The 16,516-nt window shown below is 42.5% G+C and overlaps 1 protein-coding gene across 1 annotated transcript in view; it reads left to right on the forward strand.

The window, feature by feature from the left end:
• ADAMTSL1 (ADAMTS-like 1) overlaps positions 1-16,516 on the forward strand; it is a 433,939-nt gene that overhangs the window by 306,074 nt on the left and 111,349 nt on the right. The window contains exons 17-19 of the mRNA XM_011992650.1: positions 8,167-8,346; positions 13,323-13,476; positions 14,356-15,481. Of these exons, the coding sequence (XP_011848040.1) occupies positions 8,167-8,346; positions 13,323-13,476; positions 14,356-15,481 (1,460 nt within the window). The remainder of the gene's footprint in view (positions 1-8,166; positions 8,347-13,322; positions 13,477-14,355; positions 15,482-16,516) is intronic.

Raw genomic sequence — 16,516 nt, forward strand, 5'->3', positions numbered from 1 at the left:
CTTCTAACAGTCAGGACCCTCAGCTGCGGGTCTATTGGAGTTTGCTTGAGGTCCACTCCAGACCCTGTTTGCCTGGGTATCAGCAGTGGAGGCTGCACAAGAGTGAATATTGCTGAACAGCAAATGTTGCTGTCTGATCGTTACTCTGGAAGCTTCATCTCAGAGGTGTACCCAGCCGTGTGAGGTGTGAGGTGTCAGTCTGCCCCTAATTGGAGATGTCTCCCAGTTAAGCTACTTGGGGCTCAGGGACCCACTTGAGCAGTCTGTCCATTCTCAGATCTCAAACTCCATGCTGGGAAAACCACTACTCTCTTCAAAGCTGTCAGACAGGGGCATTTACATCTGCAGAGGTTTCTGCTGCCTTTTGTTTGGCAGGTCTCCTTGAGCTGCGGTGGGCTCCACCCAGTTCGAGCTTCCTAGCTGCTTTGTTTACCTACTAAAGCCTCAGTAATGGCGAGTGCCCCTCCCCCAGCCTCGCTGCCGCCTTGCAGTTAGATCTCAGACTGCTGTGCTAGCAATGAGGGAGGCTCCATGGGTGTGGGACGTGGGTCCGTGGGTGTGTCATGGTTTACCTTGGCTAGGAAAGGGAATTCCCTTCCCCTTGCACTTCCCAGGTGAGGTGATGCTTTGCCCTGCTTCGGCTCTCGCTCATTGCGCTGCACCCACTGTCCTGCACCCACTATCCAACATGCCCCAGTGAGATGAACCTGGTACCTCAGTTGGAAATGCAGAAATCACCCATCTGTGTCACTTACGCTGGGAGCTGGAGGCTGGAGCTGTTCCTATTCGGCCATCTTGGTGCAGATCTTGCTATTCCACGGTAGTTTTGATTTGCATTTCTCTGATGATCAGTGATGTTGAGCACCTTTTCATATGCCTGTTTGCCATTGTGTCTTCTTTTGAGAGATGTCTAGTCAGATCTTTTGCCCATCTTTTGATTGAATTATTAGATTTTTTCCTACAGAGTTGTTTGAGCTCATTATATATTCTGGTTATTACTCCCTCCTCAGGATAGTTTGCAAATAATTACTCCCATTCTGTGGGTTGTCACTTCACTTTGTTGACTGTTTTCTTTGCTGTGCAGAAGCTTTTTAACTTGTGATCCCATTTGTTTATGTTTGCCTGTGCTTGAGGGGTATTGCTCAAGAATTTTTGTCCAGACCAATGTCCTGGAGAATTCCCCCAATGTTTTCTTGTAGTAGCTTCTTTGTTTGAGGTCTTAGATTTAAGTCTTTAATTCATTTTATTTAATTTTTGTATATGGCAAAAGATAGGGGTCTATTTTCATTCTTCTGCATAGAGATACCCAGTTTTCCAAGCACCATTCATTGAAGAAACTGTCTTTTCCCCAGTGTATGTTCTTGGCACCTTTGTTGAAAATGAGTTTACTGTAGCTCTATAGTTTTGTTTCTGGGTTCTCTATTCTATTCCATTGGTGTGTATGTCTGTTTTCATGTCAATACTATGCTATAGCTGATACTATTGCTCTGTAGCATAATTTGAAGTCAGATAATGTGATTCCTCCAGTTTTGTTTTGTTTTTTTACTTAGGATAGCTTTGGTTATTCTGGATCTTTTGTTTTCCATATAAATTTTAGGATTGTTTTTCTATTTCTGTGAAGAATTTTTTTGATATTTTGACAGGGATTGCACTGAATCTGTAGATTGCCTTGGGTAATAAGGATATTTTAACAATAGTAAACCTTCCAATCCATAAACATGGAATATTTTTCCATTTTTTGATGTCCTCTTCAATTTATTTCATCAGTGTCTTATACTTTTCATTATAGAGATGTTTCACTGCTTTGGTTAATTCCTAGTTTTTAAATTTTATGTGTGGATATTATAAGTGGAATTACTTTTTAAATTTCTTTTTCACATTGTTCACTGTTGAACATAAGAAATACTGATTTTTGTATGTTGATTTTGTACCTTGCAGATTTACTGAATTTAAATTTATCAGTTCTAATAGTTTTCTTGTGGAATCTTTAGGTTTTTCCAAATATAAGATCCTATCATCTGCAAACAAGGATAATTTGACTTCTTCCTTTCCAATTTGGATGCCATTTATATCCTTCTCTTGTCTTATTGCTCTAGCTAGGACAAGAAGTGGCTTTTGAGCTGGACCTTCAAGCACATCTTGGAAGTCTCTGGATGAACAAAGAGTTGGCAGACATTGCTCATGGACTGAATGACATGATCAAAGGCCAGAGCAGACAAGGTTGTCTGTGTGCCCAGGAAAAGGCAAATTGTCCACTGTAGCTAAAGCATGGGTATATGGCAATATGTCAAGGAATGGGCTGGAAAGGTCCATGCAGATCAAAGTGAAGGGCATTGTCAGGAGTCTAGATTTTATCTTCTTACCATTCATAATATCCTAAAAGCTTTATGTATACATCAAAATTTTAAACGACAATTTTTAGGAACTTTTCTTGCAACTGTTTTGTCATCATGTTGTTACAGACCTATATACTGTTGGAGGTCTGTGCCTTAAATCAAGTCCTATCTGCCAACTGATAACCCAGTTGTGTTATTTTCAATGAGTGATCACTCTATAGTACAGTTTTATTACATCTATACCCTTGAAATAAGACAAATTATTTTCATTATCTACTTCCTCAATTTGAAAGAGAGAAACAATTAACCTACATTGTTCTTTATTGCCAAATTCACTAAGAAACTCTAACTGAACAGCTTGAATCTGATAACTGTTCTTATTTAACTACTTGTTTATTTTGGAGCATTTATTCAAATTGAACAGAAGCCTGTGTGCCTCATAAAATATTTAGAAAAAGAAAACTTCAGCCAGTACTCATTGAGGAGATCCATACTCCTACAAATTCAGCATCACTAGTGGAGTACCTAAAATGTCAATCACTGGGTAACAGAAACTTTAGGAGCATGTTCTTTATGTCTGAAGGACTCAATAGGACCTATGAGGAATCTGAGTGTGAATTATAATCAAAGGATTAAATGAAAAGTGGCTTGATGTCATTTTGAGGTTTAGGAGATAATAGTTTTATGAACCAGCCATTATTTCTCTCAGAGAAAAAAAATGCACTGCATTTTCAACAGTGTAAATATTTATGGATCATATCAAAACATCATATACTCCCAGAACTTATTGTAAAATGTCACTCCACTGTTCAGCTCATACCCTGACCACTTCTTTACTGGGAAACAAATAAATCATTAATTTTAAAAGAAGGAAAAGGAGAGAGCATGTGTAGGAAAGAAAACTAGAGGTGGATTCAGTCAATCCTAATTTTTTTAAAAAGATGTAATGATATACTGGGGAAAAGTTTTAAATGAAATTCTCAAACACTTAATATATGCAACAACAGAAGCAACAGATCTTCCTTCATAGAGCTAACGGTCTAAATGGGTAATAATTTCTGAAAATATGAGAGCTATTTTAAAAAATAAAATGAGGTAATGGTGATAGAGACCCCTTTGACTACTCTAGGTAGGAAGGTTAGGGATGACCTCTCCACACAGCTGAGAATGGAATTGAACCTGGATTATTCAAGAGACTCAGCCACATGAAGATCTAAGAGAAAATGGTGCAGGTAGAAAGAAGAGCAAATGGAAAGGCCCTGTGGGAGAAACAAGCTTGACATATTTGAGGAACAAAACAACAAAAAAGTCTGGTTGGAGTATGCAGGGAAAGAGGGGAGTCATAAAAGATAAGATTACAGAGGTGTACGATGCTTCTCTTGCTCTGCTGTACATTCACCTACCTAGAACCATGCTTGGTTCATGATTGACATTTAATAAATTTATGTGGAATGAATTAATAAAGTTGGAAGGATTTAAGTTAGACAATGTCTAAGTTCCACCAGGGCAGGAACCAGAATCTGTAGCGGTTTGCAGGACAGGGTTAGAGGAGTGTAGATTTTATTCTCATGCAAGGGAACGTCATTGGAGGGTTTTAAGCATGGAAATTGTGTGATCACATTTATGCTTTGAAAATATCACTCTTGCTACTGTGTGGAGAATAGAGTGTAGAGAAGACAATATGGGGTTTCCAACAGGAGGGAGGAGCTCTTTTCAAATGATCAGATTTGATTGTATCATCTATATCCTGCTAGAAACGCTATTTCTTAGTCCATTCTGGCTGCTAAAACAGAACACCATAGACTGAGTAGCTTATCAATGACAGAAATTTATTTCTCACAGTTCTGGAGGGTAGAAAGTCCAAGGTCAGGGTGCTGGCAGATTCGGTGTCTAGTGAGAACCCTCTTTCTGGTTCATAGATGCTCTCTGTGGCTGTGTCCTCACATGATGGAAGGGGCAAGGCAGCTCTCTGGAACCTCTTTTATAAGGATATTCATCCCATTCTTGAGGGTTCCACCCCTATGAGCTAATCACCTCCCAAAAGTCCTTACCTCCTAATACTATCACCTTGGGAGTTAGGATTTCAGCGTGTAAATTTAGGGGAGTAGCAGGGAGGACACAGACATTCAGACCAAAGCACCAGTAAAAGGCAAGAGATGATGGATTATGGTATGCTGATTCATTATGTATTTTAGAAGTATAGCTTATATGTTTTGTAAGTAAAACTGACATTATTTGGCCATGAATTGGATGTCAGGGGAAGTGGGGTAAGAAAAAGGAAAAACTCAAGGGCCTAAGTTTTTGCCCTGGATATGGCACAATTAAATGAATGGGGAAGACTGAGAGAGAAATAGGTTTGGGATGAGGTTGGAGGGGCAGTATTAAGAGTTCCATTTTAGGCATGTTTAAATCAAGATGCCTATTTGCATTTAAGTGGACATGTTGAGTAGGCCTAGGGGAGAGGTCAGAGCTTAAAATTAAAATTTTTGATTTATCAGCACAAACTTGTTTCTTTCCGACAATTGTGGTTTCAGAAAAATTACAATAAGTTCATGGAAGAATCTTAGTAATTCACAGAATGGAAAGTATTGTGGAGAATATAGTCCCCAAATTTGGCAAATCCTTCAGAGTCAGTAATCCACATGGTTAGTTGGCTACTTATAAAAAGAAAGAATGAATAAGAAAAGTTTGTAACTAATCTGATTATAGTATAACTTGTTGGTTTGATGTAAGAATTTGACAGCAATAAGAGAAGGTTGAACCTTAAAAATCATGCAAAAGACTGTAAAACTAAATTTAAAACCTTAGTTATCCATAGCAACAAGAAGATTATTCTAGATAAATGGAATTCTTAGCCACTAATTTAAATTTCTTCCAAGTACCAACTTCAATTCAATGCCACAGACATTTATTGAGAACATTCACAGGAGGCATTATTCTAGGCAGTGCAGGTACAACATTAGTTAAAGAAGGGAAATCCTTTAATGTCTTATTGAATTGCTGCCAAGTGAGAGCTAAAATTAAAATTTGCTTCTTTAATACATGAAAAGCCCACAGAGTCACTGAAGTGAGCCACAAAGAAGACAAAGGTTTAGGCCAGTCACTTGAATCATTTGTTCTGAAAACATAGATTTTGTTCTTAATCAAGCCCAAAGGACACACTAGAAAAGCCCTTAGAAGGAGCTGGTAGGACTTGTGATGAGTAACAAGTGGTCTAGCTTAAATGTTGCCTTTCAGAAATCAGAGTTTAGGGAGAACTCCCTAAACTTTCCAGGGTCACCAGAATGTAGATGAACTACTTTAAATTCTGCTCCCCAACCTGAATTGTGGGCTGGCTCCTGCCTGTCAGGGATGGTCACAAGAGTGGAAGCTAAGAATTGAATGGCAAAGCCCAGTTGGGTGAAAGGGTAAGACCAGGCTCCCGGCAGGCTTGGTGCTGATCAGGCTGGGAGCCCTCCTCATGAAGCAACAGTCACGCTACCCTCCTCTGGGTCTGCAAAGCACACAGGAGTTGTACAACCGCAGAGGAGGGAAGCTGAGTTTGGACTTGTTCTCCAGCTGTGTCCAGAGCATGGTGTCCAGTAGCTCAGTAAATGTCGCAATGAATGGCAATAAACCAACTCTAGCCCCTGTGTGGCCTACATTGGGTTGTTTACCTCTCTGAGCCTCAGCTTTTTCTTTTTCTTTTTTTATTTTTTATTTTTTCCTGTAAAGTGGAAATAAGACCTAGCTTGTAGGGTCATTTCACATTTTTTGTTAGCCTTCAATGCTTCAATGGGTAGGTAGTTGATCCCAGCAATAAGAAAATATATCCTTTTTCCTAGGAGACTCAATATGGTTATTTTTTAAAATTTGAAATGGAAAAAAAAAAGGTTGCTCACCATTGGTTTGAATCATTTAAAAGACTCTAAGACTAAAAGGCTTAACTAGACAAAGTTGATTACTTTTCTAACATCATCATCCACTAGCTCTGTGACCTCAAGCCATTCACAACTGCAGACAAATGGCATGTTTGCTCGGGTGGGGTCCAAACAACCACTGCTCCTAACAGTCCTAACAGACTCTCTGGGTCCCGGAGTTTCCTCTCTGGGTCCCAGAGAACATCCATTTGGAGAAATGGTTCTCAGCCCTGGAGACACAAAAAAATTATCTGAGGAAAAATTACTTGGAAGAAGATTATACTATCTTTCTTAAAAACAAAACAAAACAAAAACTGGTACCTGGGACCCACCTCCCAGAATTTCTGATTTGTTGGGTCTGAAGTGAGGCCCAGGCATCAGTACTTTTAAAAAGCTTCCCAGGAGACCTTGACGTGCATGTAGGGTTGAGAACACTGAGTAAGAAGGTGAAAACTGGGCTGCAGCAATGTTCTGACTGTACCCAAGGACACTGGTGTCACCATCATAACCCTGACTGCCAGCAAAAACCCCCACAGCCATTCTGAGCACAACTTACTAAGCAAAGATCACCATGAGTTCTGAGAGGGGCACTCCTCCAGCAGAGCAAATCCTTCAGCACAAACTCTCAGGCTTTTTAAAACCAGGCTTGATCTCTCAGCAAGCCCAAAGGCAGCAAGCTAATGATGAGAGACTATTCTGGAAGAAATCAGCAGGCTCCCTAAAATTTTACAATAAAATATCCCCACCACAGAGTAGTCGTGGGTTGAACTCTTAGCTAGGGTTATGTCTGAGTGAAAGTGATAGAAAACCCAAAATAACATTGGCTTTAAAAAGAAAAGTCTTCCTCTCTCACTTAAACACAGACAGTCCAGAACGGGTATGGTGGTTTCACAGTCAGGAAGCCAGGCTTCTAACTTTTTGTTTATGACAGCCCAAGATGGAAGCTTACATTTCAGACATCACGTTCACATTGCAGCCAGCAGGGAGGAGAAAGGGAAGAGATGCCAGACCCTCTTTTTGGGCACTTCCCCGAAAGCACACGCAACCCTTCCGTTTATATCCCATTGGCCAGCATTAAGTCAAATGGCTGTATCTATCTTCAAGGGAGATTGGCAAATATAGTCTTTATGCTGAAATGTCATATGCCCAGTGAAAAGCTGGGGACTCCTTTGCTCTGTAAAGGGACACATATTTGAAAATAGCCAACGGTCTGTGCTTCAGGGGGCCTCCCTCCCACTTCATGCCCCTGGATCATAACTATTCAGTTACATGTAAACAATGTTTTATTGGGGTTCCTCTGAAAACCACTGACATGAGGCTATTTTTCTTGCATTGCAAATTTCAGTGGCTCAGGCTTCCACTGCCCTAAGAAATCATCAATCCTGCATGAAGAATATTCCAGGGGGGTTCTTAAGAAAACCAGACCCTAAATCTAATGCCCATTCAGTGTGGTAGAGTGCCTTCACTTAGAGAAAGGGCTGTCTTTTCTGCAAATTAATTTCTCTAAATTTATACTGATGGCAGGCGCTCTCTCCTGTTCATTCTGGAAGCAACACAGATTATTTTCCCTGGATCGTAAATATGCTGAACACTCTATTATACTAACCTTTTAAAGCAGTTGTCTTGGATGGGGCTGCAAATCATAGTTCAGGAGCAACTTTCTAAGATTTAAAGGCCCCAGAAATTCCTGGATGCTCTAGTTAAATACCTGGGATTAAGTGGAGAGGGTAGATCTTGCTACAAAATTCATCTCAAAGAGAAGAAACCAAATCCTTTGGGCTGATTCCTGGTTTTTCTTCTTTTTCTGGGTTTTTTTTTTTTTTTTTTTTTTCTTCCTTTACTCTGCCAAACTAAGATGAGAATTAGCAGTCAGACAGACTGCCTTCCCATATTGGGTCTACTTTTTCTTCCTTCCTTCTTTCCTTCCCCAGTGTTCCAGAACGTGTGGTGGGGGTGTTCAGAAACGCGAGGTTCTTTGCAAGCAGCGCATGGCTGATGGCAGCTTCCTGGAGCTTCCTGAGACCTTCTGTTCAGCTTCAAAACCAGCCTCCCAGCAAGCATGCAAGAAAGATGACTGTCCCAGCGAGTGGCTTCTCTCAGACTGGACAGAGGTATGTATGTTCCTCAGGAGAGAATAAGAGAGACCCAAGTTGGAAAAGAAGGCACCCCAGACATATACATAGAAAAGGCAAGAAGAGAACAAATCAATCTTCCTAATACTATGGAATGGTATTTTTTTTAAACCATATATACCATAGTGTGTAACTAGCTTTTAACGAGACTGCAGGGACCCGAGTTACACAGCCAGCCCCTACGCAATGATCGGAAGATTGGAATTGTAAATGGGCTCCTCGTGGAACAAAACCAGACCTCACTGGTGCTGTTTTGGCCCAGGATTCTTTTCCACACACTGGGTTGGTTCTTCTCCTTCTATCTCCACACAACACCCCCTCCTCCTGACCTCCCTGTACCTCTTACTCCCAGATGTGTCTAGTCTCTATTTAGGAAGGGCAAAGCCTCTCTAGCAAGTCTCTTCCAAGTTACTGGACAATAAAGGACATGATTTATCAGGAAAAGAAGGCCAAGGAAATCCTGCCTGTTTACTGTTAGTTTCCTGGCTCTAAAAAACTTCAACAGCTTCCCAGCAAGAGAATTTGATTTCCCTTGTTCTGCACTTTGGGAAGTGATTGCTTCAGCATTCACTATTCCTGACTTGATCTCCTAAGTTAGAGACATACCTCTGACTAACCTATCTTTCTAAATAATGCCTCTTCTAATTCTAGTGTATGATCATTCATTTACACCTGGCTTCAAGTCCTTTGTTTTCAGCCGCTACCACTTCTTTGAGTTGCCTTCGACTTCTCCAGCTCCATAGGCCTGTGTGTCTTCCATGGAGAAGTTCCCCCAAAATTGTTGCCTCACAAGATTTAGCCAAGAACAGAATCACTAGATGCGAAGTGAAAATTTCTGTGAAGCCAGATTCAAGACCTTCCTTTTTCTAGCATATAAGCATTTGAAATTGCCTTCCTAACCCCATTGCCTTTTTTTTTTTTTTTTTTTTTTTTTGTATAGTATACAACTCACAGGAGGGAGCTGCTGCTGCTTGAAATACCTCACATAGATACTTGCTTACAGAGGGCAAAGCGGCCTGTGAAAATTCAGATCCAGCTCTCTCAACTTAGGTTCTTAGAATTCTTGCCCATATCTTATCAACCCACACAGAATTCCATGAGACAGTGCCTGCTAAGTGCATTGCAATTAAGAGTTAACTTACATTACCACAGGTTTTATAATTTGGCAGTAAAATTGCTTCTTGTGGTATCTGACACCAAATGTCTCAGAACATTTGGGGAATTTCTTTCTCATGCTTTAGAAAGAAATTCGATTTCTTTCTAAATTTGATTTCAAGATAAAAGTGAGGAAAATGAGCATGTGTACATTTGCGTGTGTGTGGATGTGCATGTTAGTGACAATTTTTCCTTGGGAATGTTGATTTGGGGTATGGCATTTGAAGAACACAGATGTATTTGCCAAGTGGCTCTAGATGAAAACATTCTATCAGTGGAGTATTATAAAAGGAATTGCTCCCCTAAATCTATCAGGTGATAGTCTGCCATGAGTGGGCTGCTGAGGAAGGGACTTGTGTGTGTTATAATTGTCTTCCTGTGTTCCTGGAGTTTGTGGTCTCTGAAGCCTGTGAGACACAGAAGATTCAGGAAAAGTTCTTTTCTGACTACAGATTTGAGAGGGACCCTTGAGATTTTTGGACTGAGAAAAAGGTCCCATTGATACCATTAAGTACAGTAGGCCTTCAGAACAGTACCATGTGTTGTTAAGAGTTCAGACTCAAAGACAGGCAAACCTAGGTTCAAATCCTGACTCTGCCACTTACTGGCTGTATAACCTTGGGCTAATTATTTAACCTTTTTGGTTTTCGGTTGCTTATCTGTATAATGGAAATATAATAGTATCTATCATGTAGGTGGCAGGCTGAAATTAAATATAATTTAATATATATTGCATGTAAAATACTTTGGCCTACTAAAAGTGAGCCCTTATGATTCTCTTCCATTTGGGTTCACTTGTCATGAGAAGCAAAGGAAATGAAAGGAAGCACTCACCATGGCTGGCTGGGCCTGAGGCCACAGCTTAGGTCTCCTACAGGCTCTCCTGGTCTTCCTCAAGAGGAGTTCTATTTTTGGAACTGGGAGGAGGTAGCCCTTATCCAAGGAATGTTGCTAGCTTCTGAGCTATCTGGGTTAATGAATGGAAATTCCAAACATTGGGGAGGGGCTGGGAATGGTGGGAAGTAATCCCTGAATTGCTGGGATTAAACTCAAACTGGTGCCATACTGAGGCGCTCCTGGTGTTCACAAAGGCTCCACATTGGCCCTGTCATCCTGATGACCATTCCCCTGGCTCTCTGGCTGAGAGGAGATGCGCATTCCACACCTCCCATGAGACTGACCTTGGAGAAGGGAAGACCCAGATGATCTATGGGTGTTTTTCATCCTCAGCTATCTTGGCTCAATCTCATGGTTACTGCACAGAATCCCATAGAGACAGAATTAAGCCAAAGTTTTAGACATTTCAAATAAAATTACTTACAGATTCTATTTTGGAAGTAAGACCTCTCAAAGGCCATACTTCTTTTCTTTAAAAGAAACCCTCAATCTCCTGAAAGAGTTTGATATTAAATATTTTTAAACCCTATTTTATGGAAGTTGCTCCTTTCTCCCCCAAAAATAAATTCTTGAAAAAGAATAATTTTAGAGCTAGAAGGAGCTTAAAAGATCCTATAGACTAATTACTTTGTTAAAAAATTAAGACCACAGAACCTTTATCAAATGAAATGTTACTATGAAGCCAATAATCTTAAACAGATAAAATTGAGCTATTTTGGTTTAAGTGTGAGTAGGGGTCTCAGATCTCCAATGGCTGGGTCTCCTCACCACCTGAGAAGCCCCTGAATCACTTCGTCAACATAGTTCTGGAACACAGCTTTAAAATCCCTGGTCTAGCTTAGCTTCCTTATCCAGAGATATGGAAATTGAAGGTAGAGAAAGAGCTGGACTTGACCAAAGTCATAACCCGGTCTTCTGACCTGAAACTCTGTTTTTATGTTTCTAGTTAGCAGCCTTAAAACGACCATGCTCTTTTAAATTTTCAGGCTTCTTACTTCCATCCCACCTGATCTTGGATTTGGTGCTGTCATTTACAATCAAATAAGGAATGGGTGGAATCTGGAACCCACAATTGTCAGGCTATAAAAGCAGTGGGTTTGATTCTCATCACTATCCTTTGCATCTTAAATTTCTTTCAGGGTGGCATATATCACAGCACATCACACAAAATAGTATCACTTCAATATGTTAGCATATAACACTTGAAAATATAAGATCGTTTTTTGTTTTTACTATCATTTTTCAAGTTAACGTGGCACACTCCCACAGTCCTCGTTCAGGCAAGCCTGGAGATGACAGCCTCCTTCCCCGACGCCCTGCCTCCCATCCATCTCCTGCTTTCATCCCTTACCTACAATGTTGCCAGATTAACCTTCTCAAAACACCTCTTCCATCATGTCACCCCCTCTTTAGTGGCTTCCCACTGCCTTATGGACCAATCACAAACCTCTTGTCTGAAAATTAAAGGTCTCCAAAGTTTGGCCCCAAACTAACCCTCAAGCTCCTGACACTTACAACTTGAGTCCTCTGTTCTCTCAAACTCTTCTGTCCCATGCCTGCCTTGGGACTCCTACACTGAATTTTTCTATCTTTCTTCTGGAAATTTCCCTTTCTCCCATTTGATCCCTGTTTCTCTGCATCCACCCAGACTCCAATCATCTTCAAGACCTTGGTAAGGAAATCCCTAGTGTACTATGAGCATTCAATTATTGTTAGCATTACTTTTATACTACTTTACTTGTCTTCTAATTGTATGTTTTTAATAAATTCTGTAATTACAATTCTATAAACAGCTTTATTGAGGTATAATTTGTATGTTATAAACTTTGACTTAGCATGTTTTTAAGGTTTATCCATGTTGTAGCACATATAAGAACTATACTCCTTTTAATGGCTGAATAATATTCCACTGTAAAGATATGGCATATTTTGTTTATTCATTCACCGGCTGATAGGCATTGGGTGATTTTCACTTTTGGCAATTATGAATCATACTGCTATGAGTGTTTGCACACAAGTCTTTATGTGGATGTATGTCTTTGTCTCTCTTGGGTAGCTACCCGGGAGTATAACTGCTAGGTCTCCTGGTAAATTTACGTTTAACTTTGTAAGAAACTACCAATCTGTTTTCTAAAGACACTGTATCATTTTACTTTCCCACCAGTAATGAGTGAAACTGCTAATTTTCCATATCCTCGCCAACACTTGTTGTCTTTTTTTTTATTATTATGGCCATTCTAATGGATATGAAGTGGTGTCTCATGGTGGTTTTGACTTATATTTCCCAAATGGACTATTTCATTTTAACAATGCATTTGGAATTTTCTCCTCATTTGAATGACAGCTCTTTGAGATTTGGAACTATCTTGCACATCTTTTCTTCATAACATCTAGCACCCTACCTTAGACAAAGTAGATTCTTAACTACTTTATGCTTGACACTAAAATATTGTCACTTATTTGTGAAGGAATGAAAAAGGAATTAGCAATAATTGTCATTTCTATGTATGGCATTTAAAATATATTATCTCACTTAATTCCCAGGCTTGCAAACTAAAGCATAAGTGGAAACAGACTGCGAGAATTTAAGTAACTTGCCAACTAGTGAAATACTGAGCTGTTATTTAAACACTCTATAACTCTCTAACTCTGAAGCCCAGGCTATATAAGTAAAATAGATAAAAGGTCTTCAGGAAACCTCAGAGTAGAAAATCTTAGAGTGCGTTTTGTCTATAAGATTGGCATGTCTTCCACATTGTGACCTCATAATTAGTATTTCTATCTCAGTGGTTATTGCTTTTCCAAGCAACTTTTCTCATATTTTGATGAGTTTGAGAGTCTATTAAAAAATTAGCTTCTAGTTCCCTGAATTTATGTGCATTTGGCCTTTCTTTCTCCGCCAGTGTTCCACAAGCTGTGGGGAAGGCACCCAGACTCGAAGCGCCATTTGCCGAAAGATGCTGAAAACCGGCATCTCAACTGTTGTCAATTCTACCCTGTGCCCGCCCCTGCCTTTCTCTTCCTCCATCAGGCCCTGTATGCTGGCAACCTGTGCAAGTAAGTATGTCAGGGCTCTGGGAATGGGGAGATGAAACCCACACAGCAGCAGCTATAGCCAGCACTCCGTGGCCTTCCCTAAACCCAACACCTGTGGGAAATAGTGGGCCAGTAGAACCCCATGGAGGGCTGCAGGCAGGAGAGCTCAGCTGGAAACGGAAAAGGAATCTTAATTACACGTGGCCAGGCTGAATTCTCTTCTCCACTGGAAAAATAGTTTGCAGGGGGTAGAGCTAAGTTCACTTGCTGGCATACAGAGATCTGGAGGCTGGAGGCAGTGTATTACTAATGATGTCTAATGTTCTCCACTCTGGGGTTTTAAACGACTCTAAACAGATCTGTTTAATATTAATCCCTAGAGCCGCAACACTTCTAGGCTCTCCTCACCATGTCCTTTAGGGCTCTGGTGCCTTGCAGGACCCAGAAGGCAAACATTTAGCAGAGGACATTCTCCTCTCTGTCCTCTGCCTTTTTATGACATTGATTTCTTGTTTAAAAATTCTTTTAATGAGAGGAAATGGCTTTCCCCGGGGGATCCCCCTCCATCTAGAACTCTGCATCTCAGCTTCTAGAGGCAACAAGGCCCAGCAGGGAGACACTGGGTTGCCCACTGCATCTCATTAGTTCTGATTGTGGTGGCAGCTTGGTGGTCCACAGCTGGGAACGAGGTCCTCCCGAAAAACACAGATAGTAAAGAGTGGCCCCGGCCAAAATAAACCCTGAAGAATACTTTCTTTCCCATCCCTCCGGCGCCTTCATCTCTGCTTCTCTTCTCCACTCTGGCCCTTTCCTCTGCCGCTCTCTCCTGGCTGCATCTCACCCTGGGTTTTCTCTCTCCCCACCTCTTTCTCTGTCCCTTTGGGTTCGCTCTCCTTCCAGGGCCCGGGCGGCCATCCACGAAGCACAGCCCGCACATCGCGGCGGCCAGGAAGATCTACATCCAGACTCGCAGGCAGAGGAAGCTGCACTTCGTGGTGGGAGGCTTCGCCTACCTGCTCCCCAAGACGGCGGTGGTTCTGCGCTGCCCGGCGCGCAGGGTCCGCAAGCCCCTCATCACCTGGGAGAAGGACGGCCAGCACCTCATCAGCTCGACGCACGTCACGGTGGCCCCCTTCGGCTACCTCAAGATCCACCGCCTCAAGCCCTCAGATGCAGGCGTCTACACCTGCTCAGCGGGCCCGGCCCGGGAGCACTTTGTGATTAAGCTCATCGGAGGCAACCGCAAGCTCGTGTCCCGGCCCTTGAGCCCGAGAAGTGAGGAAGAGGCGCTCGTGGGGAGGAAGGCCGGCCCGAAGGAGGCCCTGCAGACCCACAAACACCAGAACGGGATCTTCTCCAACGGCAGCAAGGCGGAGAAGCGGGGCCTGGCCGCCAACCCGGGGAGCCGCTACGACGACCTCGTCTCCCGGCTGTTGGAGCAGGGCGGCTGGCCCGGAGAGCTGCTGGCCTCCTGGGAGGCGCAGGACTCCGCGGAAAGGAACGCGACCTCGGAGGAGGACCCGGGCGCGGAGCAAGGGCTCCTGCAGCTGCCCTTCACCATGGTGACCGAGCAGCGGCGCCTGGACGACATCCTGGGGAACCTCTCCCAGCAGCCCGAGGAGCTGCGCGACCTCTACAGCAAGCACCTGGTGGCCCAGCTGGCCCAGGAGATCTTCCGCAGCCACCTGGAGCACCAGGACACGCTCCTGAAGCCCTCAGAGCGCAGGACTTCCCCTGTGGCTATCTCGCCTCATAAACACGTGTCTGGCTTCAGCAGCTCCCTGCGGACCTCCTCCGCCGGGGACGCCGGGGGAGGCTCTCGAAGGCCACACCGCAAACCCACCATTCTGCGCAAGATCTCAGCAGCCCAGCAGCTCTCAGCCTCGGAGGTGGTCACCCACCTGGGACAGACGGTGGCCCTGGCCAGCGGGACACTGAGTGTTCTTCTGCACTGTGAGGCCATCGGCCACCCAAGGCCTACCATCAGCTGGGCCAGGAATGGAGAAGAAGTTCAGTTCAGTGACAGGTGAGCCTTGTAGCTAACCTGGTCTTGGGAAGGAGGCAAGGGGCCACATCTGGCCCAAGTCACACTACTCACACATTCTTCAAGGTGTTTCCAGGAGTAGGGCTTAGAGCTGGCCTCAGGGATCCCACCATGGGGTGCAGGCCCTCTCTCAGCACTGATAGACTACTGGAGCAAAGACAAGCTATTTCATTTTTCTAAACTGTCTGTTCTCATCTTTATAAGGGAATAGCAGCATTGCCTACCCACCCCTATCCCTGTAGGATCCCAAAGATAAATGAGATACTCTCTGGATAGCTTTGAACTTCTGGCAGAAAGACATCATTCCAGGCCAAGGCATTATTATGTTACTACTCTGTAAGATGAACCATGGAAAAGCTTTGACACTGGAACACTGTCTCTGTGTGTGTGGTTCCCCAGGGCTGGGCAGAGAATGAAGCCAGCACCTGCTATTTCCCTTGGGTGAACCCATCTTGTGTCTGGGCTGGACAAGGCTGTTTGTTCCAGAAAGCTTTTATTCCCAGTTGGACCTGTGATTAATTATCCTAATATCTCCTGTTGTCTCTGTTTTGATGTATCATTATCAGGATGACAACACGTATCACTTCCTAGTCTCTTTGGGTCATAGCCACTCATAATGTAGAATCAAGTGTGGTAGTAGAATTAATATTTTTTACCACTACCTGTGCCATACTTTGTACATATTTTGTCTCTTTTAATCTTTACAGGGGCCTTGGCAATGAAGATAGGTGTCATTAACTGATTAGTGACTATCTGCCAGGCAAATGTAAACTCTTTATGTGTTTTATCTCACTGAATAGAAGTGGATACAGTTTTTATCCACACTTTATAGAAGAGGAAACACATAAAGTTAAGTAATTTACTAAAGATTGTATTTATTAGGTGGCAGAGCTATGATATGTAACAAAAAAGGAACTTCCCTATGGGTAGTCACTTTAAAGAATCACGAAATCATAGTCCTCTAGTCTAGATTCCTCATTTTAACCTTTTATCTTCTCAGAATCCAAGCATAATGCT

This window comes from Mandrillus leucophaeus, unplaced genomic scaffold, assembly GCF_000951045.1.
Source record: "Mandrillus leucophaeus isolate KB7577 unplaced genomic scaffold, Mleu.le_1.0 Scaffold415, whole genome shotgun sequence".
NCBI lineage: Eukaryota > Metazoa > Chordata > Mammalia > Primates > Cercopithecidae > Mandrillus > Mandrillus leucophaeus.